The sequence below is a fragment of the Anopheles cruzii genome, chromosome 3 (assembly GCF_943734635.1).
Source record: "Anopheles cruzii chromosome 3, idAnoCruzAS_RS32_06, whole genome shotgun sequence".
In the NCBI taxonomy this organism is placed as follows: domain Eukaryota; kingdom Metazoa; phylum Arthropoda; class Insecta; order Diptera; family Culicidae; genus Anopheles; species Anopheles cruzii.
This window is the reverse complement of record NC_069145.1, coordinates 80532413-80553882: the sequence shown is the minus strand read 5'-3', so window position 1 is coordinate 80553882 and position 21470 is coordinate 80532413. Positions and strand designations below refer to the sequence as shown.

The 21470-nt window shown below is 49.7% G+C and overlaps 2 protein-coding genes across 3 annotated transcripts; both read left to right on the top strand.

The window, feature by feature from the left end:
* The first annotated feature begins 602 nt into the window (after positions 1–602).
* LOC128273999 (uncharacterized) lies at positions 603–13099 on the top strand. 2 transcript variants are annotated; one of them, XM_053012083.1, is made up of 12 exons: positions 603–667; positions 982–1057; positions 7197–7357; positions 7539–7761; positions 8448–8750; positions 9512–9610; positions 9694–9792; positions 9851–10051; positions 10211–12085; positions 12252–12350; positions 12421–12522; positions 12738–13099. In XM_053012083.1, exons 3-12 carry the CDS (start codon positions 7355–7357, stop codon positions 13097–13099), a joined length of 3366 nt encoding a protein of 1121 aa, XP_052868043.1. In that variant the 5' UTR covers positions 603–667; positions 982–1057; positions 7197–7354. The 2 variants fall into 2 exon arrangements, with proteins under 2 accessions (XP_052868043.1, XP_052868044.1); XM_053012084.1 differs by lacking the exon at positions 7197–7357.
* LOC128274002 (outer dense fiber protein 3-like) lies at positions 13099–14510 on the top strand. Its single transcript, XM_053012086.1, has 2 exons — positions 13099–13796; positions 14201–14510. The coding sequence occupies exons 1-2, from the start codon at positions 13473–13475 to the stop codon at positions 14303–14305; spliced, it is 429 nt and encodes a 142-aa protein (XP_052868046.1). The 5' UTR covers positions 13099–13472; the 3' UTR covers positions 14306–14510.
* The last annotated feature ends 6960 nt before the right edge of the window (positions 14511–21470 follow it).

Genomic DNA, 21470 nt, shown 5'->3' with positions numbered 1-21470 from the left:
GGCAAGCACGGCAAGACAAACGATGAACCTAATTCAGAGAAGCACAATTACTTGTGCTTGATCAACTTTGGTTCCTAAAAGTAACTCGCTAGTTTTCTCGCCACAGAGCTGTTGTTTTTCTACTACATTCGAAAGATTTACTTTGGCAAATATGCTAACTCTTGTTTTACATTATATACTGATGAGTGATAAATTTATGATATAATAGATTACTAATTTATACGTTTGTGGAACAAAATTTCATCCCTTTTTCGCGACATTTAAAGCGATGTTTCGGTCAACTGGTTAGCTCTCAGAGAGCAACTCACTGCCTGAATATAGTATTTTTCCGCTACAGAACTCCCAAGATGTTGTCGACTTTTGCTCTTGCGTTCAAAAAGCTCTCTCTTGAATTCAGCGCTTCTCTCGAAATACGTTCGTAGATCGGATTGTTTTGATTTTATTCCGAATCAAACCGCACCGACAAAAGCCCAACAACCAACAAGTGGGCTCTCATCGAGTGAGATCGGGTAGTGTGTGAGTTACTGAGGCTCTCGGCGTTTTACTAACCGGAGAGCTTATATTAGTACTTGACCGACTAGCGCTTTGCTCATTGCTTTCGCGGCAGTCCGTGCGAATAGAACAACGAACCTCGAACGCGAACAACGATCGGCAACGCATCCCTGAGGTAACGGTTGTGAAAATAGTTTTACTTGTGAGGCAACAAAGACTATAATTTTTGTGCTTGTGAATACTGTGAATGACAAACCAAAAAAGGGGTCAATTTTGTATTGCAATATGCTGTGTTTTCTCGTAACTTCTCGTGAGAAACGTAAGCTGTGGCCAAAGTATAGTGCAATGCAGGACTTTATGAACGCATCTCAAATGCTGCCTGAATTCAATCCCATTGGTCTTGGCTGTCGCTAAATTAACTGTGTACTAAAATTCAAAGACTGCCCATTGTGTACTAAAGTTACTCCTGTTTATTGCTTACCGTTGCAGTCTAGTGGCCGAAGGTATCGAATCATTGAGAAACATAAAACTGTGACCAGACCATCAGTGAAAGGCATCCCTCGTGGTAAGTGAAGTTTAAACGTTTGTGTTCGCCTTTCGCAATTAATATTCCATTCAAGCATCATCTCAATGTTCAATCTGCCTTCATTTCAATCGGTGGGTAACGTGTTTCACTTGTGTTAACCATTGTTTGTGAGTTGTAACTCCGTTCCGAATTTTCCCTCTTTAACATTCAACTTTAACAATCTCCACTTGTTCTCTGGAATGCGAGGAACGCATGTGAGCTGCACCGGAATTTGGCGTGCAGCGAATGAAATTTTTTATCGATCTATCTTGATGTCACGGTTACAGTCAGCCGTGGCGCGGTGCGCGAAATCAAAATACTACCGAAGGGTAGCCGAAGAGTGAGTAGAAAAATCGCGCCAGCCACGGCAAGGTAAATAAAATAAACACCGACGAGTCGGTCTGGCGCAAAAACAAGGCGTCCTGTTGCCAGGACACCTCGCGAACCGCGCTTCGAAATCGGTGCGAACTTTCTCGGACCTTCCGGGGGCTGCGTAAGGACTCATGATATTTGATTTTTAACTCTCGTGTCGTGGAATTGTCCAAATGGTTGCCGAAATTGTTCTGCACACGGCCGTAGAATCGAGGTTTTAGTTATACGCTTTTTTATGGCGATGACGAAACAGCTTTGGTGTGTCCTTTCATCAGCAGTTTATTACATCTAATGGAAAGCATTTTTCGAAACGATACTCAGCAAAAAGTGGTCATCATCTTGAAAAAGTCAGGACGGTGCTCGAATTTGCCGATGGCGTGTCACCGACTGGAGCTTTGTGACCGCCAGCCGAGAATGCCAATTGTCCTTTCCGTGATGGATTGTGTGGACCGTGTGATGATTCAATCATGACCGAAGAAAATCGTTGGTTTCGTAATAACCTCCGTCCTAATTAACCTTGGGTGATCGTGGAAAAGATCAATATTTTAATGAAGTTGCTCTCGCCGAAAAGCATTAATATTCCGCAGCACAATCCGGAGTGCGGCTCGTTCGATCGCACCTAAAGATGCCCCGAACTATTTACTAATTTACACGCTCATTTCGGGTTCACCGGAACCGGTTCCTGTTGTGGACGAAAAATGCAAATTTCCTTTCTGCAATCTTTCCCAAATTATCATCGAAACGGATAGTTTACTGTGTCGATTTGGGCTTGCGAGAATGCCAGGGACCGGGCGCTTCGAATCGGGTTTTGAATTAAGTCCTCCACCCTCCAGCCGACGGTTGTTTACGGTGCTGTTACCGTGGAGTTTATGGTAGACACCGAACCCTTCCGGCCGGGTAGCATCGGTAACTAGCCTTGGTTGCCGACCTTCGAAGGTTTTGCGGACTCCGGCGTGACACACTGCATCGATGAGCCCGCCGGTGGGTTGCCGACGTTACTGCACGGGCAAACTGCAAAACTAGGTCAGAAGTAACCTACGCAACTTGATTCGCGAGCAGGAAATGGGGAAATACTTACCGCGCTCATGGGGAGCGTGGGACATGTTTGTTCAGGACTGGGATAGTTCCCATTCCGATAGTTCGGATCTGGCGTGCCATCGGATCGTAACCACATGGCGGTGGAGTAGATAAATTTACGATGATAAAGTAACGTAGAGGAATTAAAAAAACCTTAACAAACAACGGGGACGTCTGCTTAAAAGGAGCCCCTTTGCCACCGATTTCCCATTTGGAGTTTGAATAAGCCCTCGCGATAGCAGCAGGCAGGTCTTGGCAAAGGGGGGGTTGAAACTTTTGCAAATTAGAACCTCGTTTCCAGCTCCGCTTCCATTAACTGCGTGGCGTGCGGGTGCCGATGCTCTAGAATCGAACGACATCTCGTGGGGAAACCAGTTTGTAACGAGTTTCAGTTTTCAGCGCTGCCGCCGAACTCCTCGTCTTTGGCGCCGAGAGAATATGTAAATGCGCCGAGCCTTTCGAGGGACTGCAACGGAGGTCACAGCAACGAACTCGCCGCGTCGTGTTGACAAAGTTGTACAGCGCGCTCGGATATTTTGGTTTTCAAAAGAATTTTATGATTAATCTGTCCGACGAATCGACGTGAATGTTTAAACACTTCAAAATGACGCATCGGGAACGCTGAGTTTTGTTGCTTTCGCTGCCCCGCGGTGAAATTTGAGGTCATACCTTTGGCTTCGCACGTGTGGGAGCGCATCGGCACCGGAGATTTTTACTGCCCAACATGGTGGCGGTGCCCACGGATGTCTGAAAAAGGAGGTTTCGACCATTTTCTCACGATTTGCTATTTTGCATCAATAAAAGAGAGATCAAGGAATTAGCCTATCTCGTATTCAACCTCACGTGCCACCAGTTTAGCACCATCTTGCGGATTTGCTCGTAAAAGATTGAATTGAAACATTGTTTGGGCACGGAATCGATCAGCACCGACATGCCACGCAACGGGTGCATTTCGCGTCAAACGGGGGCGTCAAAGTCAATGTCAGAGTTTGCGAGCCAGCCCAGACACTTATGCTAACTGACCACCCACAACAGGCTCAACCCTGAAATGGGCCTGCATTGCGGAAGACTACGTCAACCGAGGACACTAATTGATTAATGCGGATCGCACAAGAAACAACATTCAAATTCCGTTCGCCATGAAGGAGGTGCAGAAATAATCCTTCCGCCCTCACAGGTTCGCGAACCCGTAATTAGCCCGTTGCTCCGTGGTACTCCGTGGCCTTCCTTCTCGGTGCGAGCATTAAGCTCCAGTCCGGAGGAGGTGCCTGGTTCTGCGTGGGACTAATTGGGTGAACAGGAAACATATTTCAACAGCACACGCACGGCACAGCTGGAGTTTGTTGGCCGTTTAGCGACCGTTAATAAGTTCGTTAATTATTTGATCTTTTTAAAGCAAATAAGTGGTGATCAAACGGATTATTTTGTTCAATTGCCCCAGTAAAGAATAGTTGAACAATCATGACATTTTTCGAATTGTGAAACGAAACATAACCTCGAACTTGTACGTTGTTTTGCTTTCTCCGTGAGAAAGTACAGAAAAAATGGTAATAAATTAACCAACCAAGAAGAAGGAGGTCCATCGAGGCAGGGTTCGTGACGAACGTTGCATAAATTAGTCACTTCCTGTCGTCGTCTACGGCGGCCATCACTTTGCGGTATTTGCTCTTCCACTCCTGACATTGAACCGCTATTTTGTTTCACTCGCCATTTCTTGCCATCATGACCGAGTTCTTCTCGGGGGCCGTTCTGAAGCCGTCCTGGACTCGGTTTGTCCACTTTACAGTAAAAAAGCAGCAAAAAAGTGAACACGAAACAATGGGAAATCTCATTTACATAAATAAACACCCCGACTGCAGCCCTTCTTACGGGCTGTAGAATAGTACAGCCATAAAGAACCGGCCGATTGCGAAAAGCACTCACCCCAAGAGCCGCAACCGACGTCAAGGACATGATTTCTTTGACCACCACCCTTCCCAACCAGAAAGAGTGCATGGCCCAGTTCCAAGGAGCGTCTTTAATGTCCCGACCGAATGCAGGTGACGTTACCTTGAAGGAGGCCCCCGGGAGCATAAAACATTGCCCTGTGCGTCGCGTGTCCCACTCAGCGCAGCAAAATCATTTTACAGCTCCACAAACAATTTCGCTTTTCAATCGGCGCTACTGATAGTGCCGTTAATTGCACAATAAAAAAGGAACACGGTTGTTACGGGTGTCGGTTGATGAGACTTTGATGAGGCCAGCTCATTTCGCACTGTCCCCTCGCTTTACGATCACTCACCTTACCAAGTAAGGACGAGAATCTCACCTACGGCCAGTTTGCATCACCGCGGCCAGTTTAAGCAACGAAAGAAGCAACGAAAGAATGAAAAATCACCCGAGGCGGCATGTTGGCCACATCGAATTAGTTATGCGATTGCCTTTTCTTTTAAACCTCCGTGTTTTTTTGAAGCCACAAGTGGCACGTTGCTCCAACCGGGAGACCACTCTCGGGCTCCGATGATTGCTTTTGGCCACTTTTGGCGCAACCGAAGAAGTTGTCGTCACTTTAAGGCGCTCAGAGAGAGAGAGCAGAAAAAAAAACAAACACAACACGTCCCTCTGGGCAACTGGCGGCAGCATTCCGCGGCAAGCAGGATTCCCTTTCCCGGGGTTTAAATGCGCGGCGCTCTAAATAGTCGTCGTGTTGTCGTCGGATTGATTGGGCTGCATTATGCAAGAACGAGCGTGAGAATGGCGCATTCAGCGTTCCGGGCAAGATTATGAAACCAGAATGGTTCCTTCAGCTGCATGACGCAACTGGGCAACAAAGTGGAACTCTATTTTGCGAGGCTATTAATAACAAATTGAACCAAGATTAAGGCATAGCGTGTCCGATTTAATCCTTGAATCCACGACCACGACTTGAGCAGTGCTTGGGGGACCCGTGTATTTGTATTACTAAATGTAGTATTACTAAACATCTAATACCCATTATCCTTTTAATTTAGTTTCATGTTGGAACCATTTCAAATGTGTTGAACTCTGTTTTGTCATTTCCCAAAATGACCTTTTCGCTTCTCCAGCCCACAATGCACGGCTGATTGGCTAGTTTTACTATTTTCGGCGAGTGTTTTTGATTCGTTTTTAATGTCCTCTACGAGTGGTTCGGAACCACTCACGCGGGCGATACTACAATCTTTGTCTATATTCGGCCACAGCCGGTCGGTATTATTCGTGTCTGCGCGCGCGCCCACTGCCCCTTAGAAGGCAAGAATATCGACTTCACAAACGGCGCGGGATAGTTAAAGAATAGCCTCGAAAAGGGGACCAAAAACCAAGCGCCGTTAACAATGCTCTGCGCAACTCCGCTGGGACACTTGCGGAGACCCAGCGATCGATCGACGGCGACGCAAACCGGACGCCAGCCGCTGGCACCATATACGGTGCATCCGAAGGGCAAACGGCCAAAAGCCGGCAAATGCCACGAGACATCGGCAGCGGACATCGGTTTCAGCCCCCTTCAGAGCGTGCAGACTCCAGGAGCGCGAACGAAGGAGCGCGAGCGGTCTCTTTGGTGTCTCGTTGGGGCAGGGTGACATAATCAATTCCTCTCGGCACTCGCTGGGCCCGGGCGAGACCGGTAATCGATGCTGAATGCAATAATTCATACGCCAAAGCCAAGGTACCTCTACATGCGATCGCCACGAGACGCGCCAAGCGGCTCGCCGTGCGTCAAAGAATCGACCGGAATTTTTAGTTTTTTGCCTGCAACAACGTAACTTATGCTGCGCCCCGGGGACGACGGCACCGTACCACAAAAGGGCTTCTTACATGTGCGACGATCTGTCCTATATTCGAGCGGACCCTTTGCGCATCGTGCGATCGAGGGCACGGAGATTATCGACTCGCCCACAATGGACGGCATTCATGGACCACTCAATGGCAAGGTTGCCCTGAGAAATTGAAACCATAAGTGATCGCTGTGCGTGGAGTAGGAATCCAGAGGAATTCCTTAAGCTAAAAGTGTACTAAAAATTCTTTACTAATACTTCATCTCAGCTGCGTGAGCTCACCAACAACGTGCTCGAAACAACGCAGAGTTAACATAATGCACCCTGCTCACGACATTCATTGCATTCTGTGTTCTACGGTGCACTACTCATTTGCATTCTCCTTCGCCGCTTGGCAAGAGGTTTCGAGACCTGACTCCTGGCGTTCGGCGCAGCGTTGCATGCCGCGCTCGTTCGAAGGCCTAAACACTCTCACTGCAATCACGAACCGAGCCCGGTGCAAAACTTCGACAGAAGTTCTACGGCAGGGAAGCAGGGAAAGTGTTGGGCTTTCTTCCGGACATAGGAAGCAATAAACCGGTCCCGTTTCCCGTGGTCTGTTTCCCCTAATTATAACTTGCTCCATGTGCTCCGCTTGCTTGCGAGCAGCCGAAGCGTGACCGGGGTGGCGGCTAATTAGACGGTTCTGCACTTGAACTCCGCCCCTCCCTATGTGCGATTCTGAAACATTATGCAAAACGCCATGCTCGGCGTGCTTCGATCACCGAAAAATAAAGCCAATTCATTGTAGCCTTCTTTCGCACACACTAAAACCCGCTGCTCTAACCGAATGGACAGCAGCAGGCCATGAGTTCGGCAGGAGCGTGACAGGGCAGCTCTGTGAACATAAAACAGTTTCGTTCGAAATTCGCTTTCAGGTTGTTGATTTTGCCTTCCCTCCTGTGCACCCCAACGCCCTTGGCCACCCGCTGGTGGTGAAATTTTCGTGTGAAATTTTACCACTTCCCGTGAGCCCTCCAAACACGCGGCGATATCTCGGATTTCGGTGCGCGGCTGAAAGGCGTTTCGAAGCAAAATGGTAAATTAGCGTGTGTGTGTGTCTGTGTGTTCGCAGAAACGACGAAAAAGGAAACCTTTCCGCCAGCGACAACTTGGATGCCAACGAGACGTGGCGATTCGGTTTCAGTTGGAGGTTCCCTCCATATTTGGTCGAGAAATGAAAATAAAACAACAACATTCTTCACCATCCGCATCCGCAGGTTGTCCAGACGAGTGTTAAGACGAGACATCTGTCCACGACCCGAGTCAGCAGCACTTATCGGCAGCACAAGAGCACCAACAGCTTCAAGAGGCGCTACAAAGATTCCTACCGCGTGATGGGCGGATTCGAGCAACGGCCCTGGACGCCGACAAAGCGGCGCGGCCCGATCGCGGCCGAGCACCGTGGCCCCGGCCCACAGTATCTGCTACCACAGCTTCTCGGTAAGTCACCGCGTGTTGACGATGACTCAGCCGTGCTGGTGGTGGATTCCGCCGCGTGGGTGCATCGGATATCTGATCGCCGCGAGAGTTAGCGCACCTCACGAACTCGCGATACAAGTAACCAGACCACAGCTGACTCGGTGACCATGATCATCGATCACCAACGGCCTAATGACAGTTTGAATTTCGATCGGTAGGGTGATGTTTTCCGTCTTTCGACAGCTGAAGGCCATGCTCTTGGAGCGAGCGTCAACCTGACTGGGATTGGAAGTTAGGGCGACGTACCGAGACGCAAGTGCGCAGCAAGATTGGGGGCTTTGCATTGGGCAAAGAAAGAGTTCCACATTACCGTAAAAGGCGATACGGCGCGCAACGGTCCGATTTTAGGCGGCCCAGTGTACCACTTCCTGTGTATGGTGGTGTTTGGTCGTAATAAATATTTATTCGCAACCCGAACGGCAATCGTCGGAATTATGGCCAGCTTAGGGAAGCGGCCGGCGCGACGATCGCCCCAACCGGTCCTCCCACGTATGTCGACCTCCCCATGGTTCTGCGTGGCTAGCGGGTTGGCTAGCGGCTGAGCGTTGATGACGCTCGCTAGTCTCAAATAGGGGACGGGCACATCTATCGTCCGAAGCTATACAACAACCACTCTCTGAGCTCTGTTTGTTTCGTGCCCATTTTAGGTACGAAAGTGGTAGACTCCAAACGGCAAGCCGCACCCGCCTACAGCTTCGGGCAGCGTCATAAAGCGCGCACGGAATCGTTCAGCCCCGGCCCACTCTACAACATCACGGGGCTCGGCTGCAAGGGCAAAGATGCACCGCCGGCGTACTGTCTGCAGAGCCGCCCGAAGGAGATACCGAAGTATCTGACGCCCGCGCCGGGCGAGTACAACATCGAAAAGTCGGACAAAATGCTGGTCAAATCGGCCCCGAAGTACACGTTCGGGGTGAAGAAACCGCCGAACCCGACCAGCCAGACGCCAGGTATTTGCGCTTGCGGCTTTGCATAAGGAGGGCGCTTGATCTGCGGGACGGTGACCAAATGCTTTCCACCAGCGGGGACGAGGGTCGAGCACTTTCGCATCCACACAGCACCCGAAACCCCATCGATGGCCATGCCATGTGCCGGTGTTGTTCATGCAGTGATCATCTTCCAACACATCTCATATCTCTGGGTTTATCCATATTCTATTTCATCCATCGAACGAAGCATTCCATCCATCCGGCCATTCCACTTTCGCCACTCATCTCTACCATCGCGCCACCTTCACGAGATCACCATGCCATGTACACGCCACCAGAAACAAAAACAGACCCCTTTAATCTATGAGAACTAGATAACACACACAGTGCAACACACAGGTGAACTCTTGGTTTGTGCCGCTGCCGTAGTATTGTAGCTGTCCCATTTTCCTGGTAGATCCTTTATTAGCTATACTTGACACACTTGTTGCACTATTTGGTTGCAAGTTTGTGCGGTTGAGCACCGAAACCCGTAGCCTTTGCATCATGAATCAGTCCCGGTGTAGGGTAGCGCGTAGTTTGCATTTCCAGTGTGTTCTTGTTCATGAAACATAACAGAAAAGAAACCAAAACCGAACCGAACCGAACCTCTACATGATTGCTTTCTCTGCCGGAAGTCTTTCCCCTTTAATACTCCCTCTCGCCACTAACGATGCCGCGAAGGGCGCTCGTTCGCCTCGAGCTACGCAACAGCAAAATCAAAACCGTGCCATATCTTTTAGCGCCCGGTGACTATAAACCAGAGAGGGTGGTACTAGATAGTGCGCCCAAGTTTTCGTTCGGCATCAAGCCCGAGAGTAAGCTGCGCAGTGACACTCCAGGTCAGTTCCGGTCCGGTTCCGATCGTTTCCGCTTTCCGGTGTATGGGCGCGCTAACATTGTCCTTTCTGTTGGTTCTTTCCAGCTCCCGGTACATACTCGCCGGAAAAGGTATTAAAAGACAAATCACCGAAGTACAGCTTCGGGCTGAAAGTGATACCGGAGAAGCACGAGGAGACACCGGGTAAGCGTTTCGTGGCGACGAAAGCGCGATCCTTTTCAACAACTATTGTTCTTTTTAGCTCCCGGCGCATACGAACCGGAACGGGCCCTAGCGCTCGATAGAAGGCCGGCGTACAGTTTCGGTTTGAAGACGATCGCCGAAAAACCCAACAACACGCCGGCCCCGGGAGCGTACGAGCCGGAGAAGGTGAAGCTCACCATGACACCGTCGTACAGCTTCGGCATTCGACCGACAATCGACAAACCGAACAGCAATCCTGGTAAGTGAGCCTTCCGATCCTCCGGACACACACACAGTTCACCGGTGCACTGGTAATAAAAGTTGGATTCCCCATTCACGTTTCTGTTTCCGCTTTCCGTTGCCATCGTTGTCATCGCTGCTTCGCTGCACACCGCACACCATCGCTCCGCAATTGCAGCACCGGGTGCATACGAGCCCGAGAAGGCGCAGAAGTTCATCGATCACTCACCAGCATTTGCATTCGGCATGCGCATCAATCACGATAAACCGAGCTGCACGCCGGCCCCGTCCGCGTATCAGGTGGAGAAGGTGAACCTAGATCACCAGCCGGCGTACAGTTTTGGCATACGCACGAACGTAGCGAAGCCGAACATAACGCCGGCCCCGGGAGCGTACTCCCCTGAGAACGCGCAGCAGAACGACGGAGCGCCCAAGTACAGCTTCGGGCTCCGACCGACAATCGACAAACCGGACGGTGTTCCGGCGCCCGGTGCCTACTCTCCCGAAAAGGCCAAAGTAGACAGCCCGGCGTACAGCTTCGGCGTGCGGGCCAAGCAGGACAAACCGAGTGCCAATCCCGGCCCAGGGGCGTACGATGCGGAAAAGGTGGTGGACGGGAAGTCACCGGCGTATTCGTTTGGGTTGCGACCGGACGTGGGCAAGCCCAACGTTGGGCCAGGACCCGGAGCGTACAATGCTGATCGCGTGGATAGCGGCATGCCGTCATACTCGTTCGGCGTGAAACACAGCCGAGACAAGGTACAATCGATCCCCGGGCCAGGAGCGTACGATGCGGATAAGGCTCACGACAAGGTGTCACTGGCGTACTCGTTCGGAGTGAAAACGAACCTACAGAAACCGAATGTCGGTCCTGGACCGGGCGCATATGATGCGACAAACGACCGATCGGCTCCAGCTTATTCGTTCGGTGTTAAGCATAACCTTGAGAAGCCGAGCGCCATTCCGGGGCCCGGTGCATACGATGCCGAAAAGGGGAACGATAAGTTCTCTCCATCGTACTCGTTTGGTGTGAAGACAAATCAGGAAAAACCCAACGTCGTGCCAGGTCCTGGAGCGTATGACTCTGATAAAGTCGACAACTCGTCGCCGGCGTATTCGTTCGGAGTGAAGACACACCACGAGAAGCCAAGCGCCATCCCCGGACCGGGGGCATACGATTCGGACAAGGTGGTGGACAAATCGTCTCCAGCTTACTCCTTCGGAGTGAGGACGAATCGGGAGAAACCAAGTGCCATTCCGGGGCCCGGAGCCTACGACTCGGACAAAGTTGTGGATAAGTCTTCTCCCGCGTACTCGTTCGGGGTGAAACCGAATCCCGGGAAGCCCAGTGCTATTCCCGGACCGGGTGCGTACGATTCAGACAAAGTGACTGATAAGTTCTCCCCTGCGTATTCGTTCGGTGTAAAGACGAACCTGGAGAAACCTAGCGCTATACCCGGACCGGGAGCCTATGACGCAGACAAAGCGGCCGACAAAAGCTCTCCGGCGTACTCCTTCGGAGTAAAGACAAATCTGGAGAAACCTAGCGTTATCCCCGGACCGGGTGCATACGATGCGGATAAGGTTAACGACAAGAGCTCTCCCGCGTACACGTTCGGTGTGAAAACGAACGTAGAAAAGCCGAGCCTTATTCCTGGACCCGGGGCTTACGATAATGAGAAGATACACGATTCCACCACGCCGGCGTACACGTTTGGGGTGAAGCCGCAAACGACGAAGGTGAACCCAACGCCAGCTCCCGGTGCCTACTCACCGGAGAAGTATACCTACCACAACCCAGCCTATACGTTCGGTGTTCGGCCGAACATTGACAAAATTGACGACATACCCGCACCTGGGGCCTATAATCCGGAAGCGGCCAAGCTGGACTCCGGCGCTCCGGCGTACACGTTTGGCGTACGTCCGTGCATCGATAAGGTGGACTGCACCCCGGCCCCGGGAACCTACTCTGTGGAGAAGATGAAGCTAGATCATGGCCCATCCTACCCCTTCGGTATCAAGGTGAACCGAGAGAAACCGAACGAAGTGCCAGGTAAGCGAACGAGGGCTAGCTCCAAAAGTGATGTTACTGCGCACTAGCTTTTCATTACTGACTAGTGAATAGCGTTCGTAGTTCTTGATAGTGTTCGATCGCCAAGTAGTTTGTAGAAAGACTGTACGAGCAGTATCCTCACCCGAAGTCTTTTGTGTTTTTGCAGCTCCCGGCACTTACAATCCCGATAAGGCTAAGATCGTTCACGCTCCGGCGTACAGTTTTGGCATTAAGCATAAAGGTGAAACTCTCAAGGATACCCCTGGTAAGTCTTGAGGTGGCCACTTTCGACAATGTCCCCCCACGAACACCGAACGGTTTCTCGCTCGTTGCAGCTCCCTCGGCGTATCAGCCGGAAAAGTGCAAAACCGACTGCTCGCCGGCCTACACGTTCGGCGTGAAGGTAAATCACGAAACGATCACTCACGATGGCCCAGGTAATGCTTGCTTTTCGTTTGCACTTTCCCACGCTTTCGGTTGGTTGGGTGCATGTGCTGCATCCGTTCGTTACTGTCCTGTGCATGCTAGCGCCAACCGCCGCCGGTGGGTCTCCCGTTACCTTCGTATCATTGTTTTACCCTTTTCGGTTCGTTTCTTTTCTTTTCGCATCTTCTGTTCGGTTACCTTATTCTCCCGCGTTGGCCACCCAAAGTCAACGCAGTGACAACAACCGTAACGAATGGTGACTCATCGGTTGCTTCCAACGCGATGGTGGTCAGCAATGGCGGTTCTTCGACCGTCAGCAGCAGCAACACCGTCACCACAAGGACCGGTTCGGTGCAGAACGGAAGTGATGGTCAGAGTACGGTGACGACCAAGACGATCACCACGACGCAGACGTCCGGTGGAAGCATGAAGGTGATCCGTGAGCGGAAGACCACCACCGAGGAGCGTGCTTCGGCTTCCGTTGAAACGGTCGGTGACGGACTGGTGCCAAACTGCATCGCCGGTGTGAAGCAGTTGGCCAACGTGCAGCACCAGCGCATGGTGTGCACGGGCCACTTCCGTGCCTAGAAGACCGGCCACGACCTACGGATGGCGTTTAGTTTTTATTATCCTTATAGTTATTCGCTATCTCGCTCCCCCGTCGCCAGACACTTCCTACTACCGTAGACGTTACGCTTTTGCATTCTAGTTCCGTAGCTTTGTTGATAGTGTTTTCGAGCGTGGAGTGTTCCGACTTCCTAATTGGTCTGTCCCTCCGTAGCAACTCCCGTAATGCTTCTGTTTGCCTAGTTTCCCATGTGGCACACGGTTCGAACGCCCCGAACGGCTTGCGATCGTCCGCTCACCTGCATTGTGCTGTGTTGTTCTAGTTCTCAAAATACTAAAGACGGGGTTCTCCTATTCGAAAGCGGAAAAAGAGGGCCACCTCCATTAGGTGATCATGGGCTGCATGATCTTGATCGTGTTTGTCTGTTTTTTTGCGATCTCGCAACTCGTTTCAATCACAGCCCCGAACGAATACCACATCCCGAATGTGCTCGGTTCGAGTAAGGAAGGGCCGATCCGTTCGGCCCCAGCGTACACAATCACCGGCCGGCAGAAGCAGACTCTTCCTGAGTGCATTGGGTTCCCCGGTCCCGGTCACTACGATGCGAAAATCGATCCGCTGGTGAGACGGGCACCGATGTTCTCGATGGCCACCCGCTTCCGTCGGCCGACGGACGAAGCCCTCAAGCCGGGTCCGGCGGCACACTATCCGGAAAAGGTACGACTCCCTCCATGCTTTTAACGGCTCTCGTTCGTAACAGGTTTCTATTTTCCTTCGACCTTACACCGTCACGAATGTTACCTTATACCACGCATTTTGTTATTGGTTTTCACTGTTTATCGTTTCACCGCTTTCCCGTTTTGTTGTATGGTTTGGCGAAAGTAGGGTTTAAACGTGTTCCGAAGCATTCCTGCCTATACCTTCTCCATCCGGCACTCGAACCACCTGGCACAGCATGCTCCCAGAGCAGTCGATACGTTGAAACGCTCCTTTTGGACTTGAGAAGGGGCCGTTGTTGATCTGGTTTTTCGGCGTACCTTTGGTTGTGTGTGATTTTTGTAAACCCATCCGGCGGAACTCATGCCCCATTTCATCGCATTATCACACATCGTGCTCCGCAGATCAACCTCGGGCATGTACCGGCCTACAGCTTCGGTATCAAGCACTCGGAGTACCTTGGGGACTTCCCGGAACCTCCTCGCTATCGCAATCAGCTGGCCATCTAAGGCACCGGGTCTATTGTCGATGATAAAATCGCCGCTCTCCGAGGGTCGTCACAGGATACGCTTTTTGTTAACGCCTGCGAACCGTTTTAAATGCCTTTCTACGACAGAACTGAGTAACTCCACGCTGCCAGCAGATCCGAAGCGCTAGGCCTAGGAAACCGTCCGATGTGTAACTAACTAACTTTCCACGAAGATGAACTCAAAATTGTGCAAAATGAACTGAACCAGAAGTGTTGAAACTCATTCCGAATCTCCGAAATCGAACATCCGAACCGGACCCATGTTTTAAAATTATTCTAGAGTGTTGAAAATTTGCTGAAGAAAAACTGTCTCACTGGTAAGTTCAAAAATGCGCCAGGATACAGGAAGTCCTTGGATGCGCGAAAGCTTCGATACGTTGTACTAAATTCGGTCAAAGCTTTCTAAAAGCTTTGGAGCGTTTTTCGGCTTCGTGCTATAAAATCACGGCGGGTACAATAATTATATTCAGGACTTTCCAAATTTGACTCATTTGACTTTGATTGAACAGAAAAACATTTAAATAACCTTTGGTGAACTCCCATAGCATCATCTACCTACATCAGCAACGACTTCTGGAAAATCATAAGAACTTATTTCGGTTGGGAGCTTTTGTAACCTGAGCGCCTTGCTTCCACATTGAACTGGGCATACTCCTGAAAAACGTGACATTAAACAGACAACCGAAAGAACCATCATTCGGAGTTAAGCATTTCGTCACGCATCCCACAACCCCGTTGCGAAGGGGAATGGCAATTTATAAACCAGGATATTCCCTTATTGCCTACTGAAACTTTTACTAATTAGCCTCAATTTCGGGACATCGCCGACTGTTTGTAACCGTCGCTCCAACAGTTGTGTGGCCTATTTGTCACACTGAAATGAAATGAATGTTGTTTGAAACGATTAACCACGAACGCGGTTGAATGTGTAGCGTAGTGTCCTGTTTTTAGGAAATACCTACAGCGTATTTATCTGACCCTTGTTGATATCAACAAAAATTAGTCAATTTATTATGTGCATTGAATTGAAAAAGTGTTTACGCCCGTAACCAGAATTCTCCCGAGAGAATGATGAACTTCCAATACGTTTCCAATTTGTTAACACTTTATTTTCTTATACAGACTTCAAGTTTTCGATTCTCAGTGCAGCAAAGAAACCAAAAAGCTCTGCTCTTAATGGAGAACAATCCTAACTTTGGTTCCGGCACCGGTTGGCGTCACCTGCGGCGTACCATTCAATTATCTTCGCACGGGCACAGATAATGATCAAAAAGCTATTAATCAATTTCTGCGTTGGCCATTTTCCTTCGAGCACCGTCGTGCGTTAGACGTCTGTCACCAGCGCTTTCGGTGGTGCAGAAAGTTGACAAAAACCGTCAAACGTAGCGGAATAGATAAACGGTGCTGCGGGCGCCCCCGAATATGATCGTTAGACGAGCACGGGAATGCGTAGTTTCTCACGGGAGTTGCAGTTCGGGTCCGTGATGTTTGAACGCACTCAAGGCGTTGTGCAGCTCCGTCGGCAGACATCATTTGCAGAAGTATCGAATGGCAACTCGCGGACGAGTTGCCGCGGGGACGGCGGCACACATGAGAATGGAAGGAAGACTGTTGACAGAATATTAATAGCGTTCGTTCCAGACAGGTAGCACGATGCCCTGTGGTAAGGACCCATTGCGGCAGAACCTTGGTGTTCGGGATAATCAGTGCCAGGGGGCCCAAGGGTGCCCTTGTTGAGAGCAGCTCGCGTGCAGTAATGGGAAGTTGCCTCTATCAATCATCGGTTAGAGTCTTCACCACCATAATTTCTGACTTACCATGGAACATTTCCATTCGTTTTCTGAAGGCATCTCAGAATTGGGTAAATTCAAAACGATATGTGTCTTTCAATTGAGCCAACTGTCTAGAAACGTTGGTGGAGTGTTGTTTCTTGTATGCAGAAATTAATATGTCTTTAAACTCCCAACATAAATCATTCTCGGGCGGCGCAAGCAATGCACAGTAAGACACGACCTCCTTTGACCCACAGACCCTCCTTCGGGGGCAACCTCTTTCATGCTCACCTGTGAAAACTTATTGCTATGGCACACTTTTTCACCGGTTTTCCCGGCACGGGACCGCGTTTCCCGTTTGTTTGCTTATGTTTCGCTCTTCAACGCTACTTTCGTTCCCATTTCAGGTTTGTATGTTTTCTGCGTAAGGGCGCCCGGTTGGCTCGTAACATACTGACGACTACAAAAAAGGGGGCCCAGCCAACCAACACTTCAAGGGCGCGCATGGTGGCGAACTAATAATAATGTAAATATCGCTATTTGCCCTCCGCCATGATGGCAGTGCCGCGCAGCGGTCGTGCTGATGGCGATGAAGATGAAAGGCGGTCCGCCGTAAGTTGGGCACGTGAGCAGATCTTCACCCCGACGGTTGCCGGTGAACTTTCCGGTGCTGCTCGTGGGAGAAATGGGCCTCAAGTACGCCGCTTGACTGATGTAACGATGCCTCCGTGTCTTTTAGTAGGAAGTTTGTCGGCATCCTTGCTTTCTTCGCCTCGACTGAGCAGGACACCAGATGTGGTGCTACAAACAATGAACTCGGCAGACACACGGCCAACCGTGGCCAGCATGAACGAACATTTGCAGCATAAGTTTGGAACTGTTGTTGGAGTTTTCTCTGGTTTTGAAGCGGGCGAGAGATTTGCGATTTTAATTGTCGCACCCTCCAAGGCGAGAGCGTGATTGAGTAAAGCAAACAATAGACGCTCAAGTGTTGCGTCCATTTCGTCCGCCTTGGGGTGGAGGAGTTTGGTGCCTCGCGGCAGTCAACGCAATGAAGCAACACGAGATGCTGGAAACGAGTGTTTGGAATACTAATTTCGGTGCAGGTTGACTTTGTCACTGCATACTTTTTGCATACCTTAATGATTCCTCATACAATGGCCGTACGCTATTAAGACGTTACGAGGGTGGTTTTCAGTCTGAATATGACCAACAAAGGAAAGCCCCTTTTTTGGTAAATAGTTTCGTCGTTGCATTCATACTTCTCGCAGGGCTGCAGAAGAAAGATGGTTTCATAGAGCCTTTCCTATGGATTTACATATATATTTTTTATTTCTTAACGATCTTCTTATACATTGCTATCAAAGCCATTACCGTAACAAAGCCAACCGCTGTCGCAATACGTCGCAAACAAAGCGTCCACATAGGACCCTCATCAACTTTGTCCATTACACCTTGATGCATTCTTTCATCCTTCCCTGAAACGGACGATATTGAAAGCACATTTAGAAAGTAGCTTTACACTCATACAAATCTCGGATCTTCAATTCGGTTTTTCTTTTCATCACAATCAACCACCGAGCCCGAGCTCACGCTCAAAGTTAGAGAAAGTTTCATAAACGTTCACATGTGCAGAAAGTAATCGTTCACTGGCTAGTAACATTCTCTCGAGTAGCTACTCAATTTGCCTCCATTTACGAGGTGTTGCTCGAGAAATTACGAAACACTTTTCCTCTCATTGATGCATTTTAAACAACCGCTCCGTGAAGAACCCTTAACTTCGTCAAAGAGGGAACGGCGACCGTAGGGACGGCAGCGTTTGCCGGAAAAGACAAGAAACGTCCACAACGCAACGCAAACATTGTAACGACCGTGCGCTGGATGCAGATGGCTTGCTGGAGTTTCCGGAAGGCTTAAGCGCACTCGAGAGACGCCGTCTCGTAGACGTCGGGGTTGTCGCTCCGCTTAAGTAGTTTTCAAAAATTCATTGGAAAACTTTCGAACGGAATTCTTTAACGTTCTCGAGAACTGCGGCAGGGGATTTTAAAGATGTTATTTCTTTCCGGCATCGTTTCGCCCGGTGGACCGGTGCGGAGACTTTTTAATTTAATTTGAAACCAAAACAGAACCGGAATTATGTTAAACACCAGACTGTTTGCGACGGCCCAAGTTCCCAAGAATCCACGCCACGTGGCACGCCTGAGAGTGTAGCGTACCAGAATGTCGATTGTAGAATGTTGTGTTCCGCCGGAATGATCCATTTTCTTGGAACAGAGTTTGAGCCACAAATGAGCGTCCTTTCATCCAATGTGAGTTGAAGCACTTGATTGATTAATTAATACGGTGCACCGAGCTATGCAAATGAAGGAAATCATCGGCAACGGAAGTAAGTGATTCACGGTGGCAATATTTACTTCAGCACACACCGGCACCAGACGTACGTAGAAGTGACCAGTTCCGTGAAGTTTACATTGCAGGGCAGATTCAATTAACACGACACTAATGACGATGATAATGAGCTGGAGCTGTAATTTGGTGACCGCCGGAACATTATTTACCTTCCATTTGCGAATATGGTGCGAACTTCCTGTTCCGTGGTGAGTTCGTTGCGAAGCTTACCTTGTTTTGACAGTCGGATTTTGCTGATCAGTGCTTGTTCTAGTGTTTAGTACGTTACGTGATAGTAGATTGGGAATTAAATTCGAATTACAGAAGCATCTATTATTTAATGCGGAAAATTCTGTTGGAAAATTCCGCAGTGAGCCGAAACAAAGCGAGTTGTTGCAAAATCGGTTGAGTCCAATGAATTGTAACACGAATGTACAATTATCGCTTGCCTTCGCCAATTGGAATTCCAAAACTAGGTGAACCTTGAAGTCCACAAATCCCTGGAATTCATGTAGCTGTACGGGCGGAGTGGCCGTCGGGTGCTATGGATCAAAAAAAGTTTGACTTTTGTTTTATGACTTGAGTTAGCAAAACGCAACCAACAAGTAGAAGAACAACCTCCAACACCAAGAAGGAAGTGCCCTCCTTCAGGCCCGTCGTTCGCTATTTCCCGCGAGCCCAGAGAAATTCCCGGGCTAACGGAGCATCAGCGGGGTTTAACAGCCAGTCTGTTCGCCGGGTTCCGAGTCCGGGCGGAAAGGATTAGCCCGGAAAGGCGCCCACCGCCAGGCCGCGTTTTGTGCTCAGCGAAAAATTTAATTACGTTCACCGCGTGAGAAACGGCTCACTCTGGACAGAGGGCGGGCACTGGGCCGGCTGCCACGGTGGTCGGAAAATAGCTAGCGGCAGCGGGAACATTCGCGCCGAACCCATTGCTGGGGAGTTAAATCGAAGTTGTGACAACGGTTGGGCCGAAAATTCGTAAGCCAAAACCTCACGGTGCGTTTAAGATCCCCGGGCGGAAACTACCGCAAAATTAGTCGGAAATGGACGGGGTCGACAAAATGTTGGCGGTTTCGTGCCCTTCGGTTCAAGAGGCCACCGGAATCGGCGTGGTTTACTTTCTGGTTTTCCGGAGCCGGTCGACAAGTGGAAAGCGGGAGTCAGTTCAAGAAAACTGTTGATCTTTCGGCACGCCAGATGGGCCAGAAGGCGGAATGGCCAAATGCTTATCCTTCAAATTCCCCTTCCCTGTTCCCGAAAACAGGAAACTTGAGAAAGAACTCCGAAATTATCCCTTTTCTGGCTTTTTTCTGGGGCGCTTTGGAAGGAGCAACGGAAACGGCTTCCACTGTTGGCTACCGATTTTTGGCTGAGCTTTCCAGAAATGGATCGTGTAAAAATTGTGTAGCAAACACCACTGACGGAAGTACCCCTTTTCCTGCCGTGCAACAGTTGCCAGACTTTGCGGGCTGTTGTCGTTCGGTTGAGCCTTCCTCTAAACTATCATTATCTGCTAAGCTGGTTTGCGTTCAGAGGCGATTCAAACAATTTATGCAACGTAACTTCCCGGCTTGCATCTAATACCGCTTATCCGTTAGCCCATTAGCATTATATTAATAGAACTCTTGAGACTTCGTTTGATTAAGCTCCAGACAAGCGTTAATGACTAGTTGACCAATCATGCATACAGTGTTTGAGTCCTTCACTTACTGGCCAGTTTTGCTGCAAACGGTTACTCAAAAACATGACAAATTTGTTTTACAATTCACACACACATGCGTCAAAACGATCGTTTAACGTTGATCGAGGAAATCCAATAAATCATACTACACGCTGTGACAGATTATCCAACGGTCCCGTGACCCGTGATACGGGTGATAAATGTCATCCCGGGTGACACTTGATAGTGAGTGAAAAATATTTTCTCTAACGCGTACTCGCTCAGTACACAATCACTGGATGCCTTCGAGCCAGCTCAAGCCTCGGCCAACCGCAGGACGGGGCCAAATGTTATTCTGTGGCGCCCTTCCGAGTCCAGCTTAAACGGTATCGTTTTCTCCGATTCTCCGGCACTACACTGGTTGACCCTCGTCAAGACGACGGCGATCCGGGTCTAAACGCTTGGCGTGTGGGTTTCTCCGTAGGTCCTTCTGGCGTCCCAGTTGTGCAAGACGACCGGCCGGGGGTACCTTTTCCCACGAAGGATAGCACGGGAGTAGTTAACATACGTGGGCTTTCATGTTAATCTCTTCACTCCTCGCCCCACAGGACCTTCTTGTTGAGGCAGGACCACAGCTCAATTTCGCATTATTTGCACCTCACGAACGAAGCGAAAAAAAAGAAGGAGAGACCCGAAATCGCAAGGATTTATCGCAACGGTCAGGTGGATCCATTCAGTGAAAGGAGATTATCCGCTGGTAAGCTAGTCTGTGGGGGGAAACGAGCTGTAATCCATCCAAGGGATCATCTTCCTCGTCGATTTGTTGTTTGATGTGCGACACGTGGTCGACAAACAGAGATTACATGTCTTCACATTTAGCAGTGTACTGGGCACAGTTTGAGCCATTTCAAGAAGTGTTAAGCTGTGTCGGGGTGCTAGAACACAAATCAATATTGAATCGCGCATCCTTGGGCTAATTCAAAGCTTCATTCTAATGGAGAGTTTATCATGATGACGATTCCGAGCGAGTGTCGAATATTTAAATGACGATCGAAGAATTAATCGCCGACTAAATCGGCCGGTATTAGCCGCAAAGCCACTAATGGCTGTCACAGTGGTGCGACAGTGCCTGTCGAACAATTTTTAATCAAACTTTCTAATTCAATTCCATCTCTTTGGCCTCGGTGAAGCCATTTGGTGCCCAATGATGAGTTGCTGCACGTGTCGCCAAACACGCAGTGTGTGCAGTATCAATATTTTATGCAAAACTAATGGCGGGAACCGAAGAATCGGCACTTCCGCGAAATGTTTGCCATCGAGTG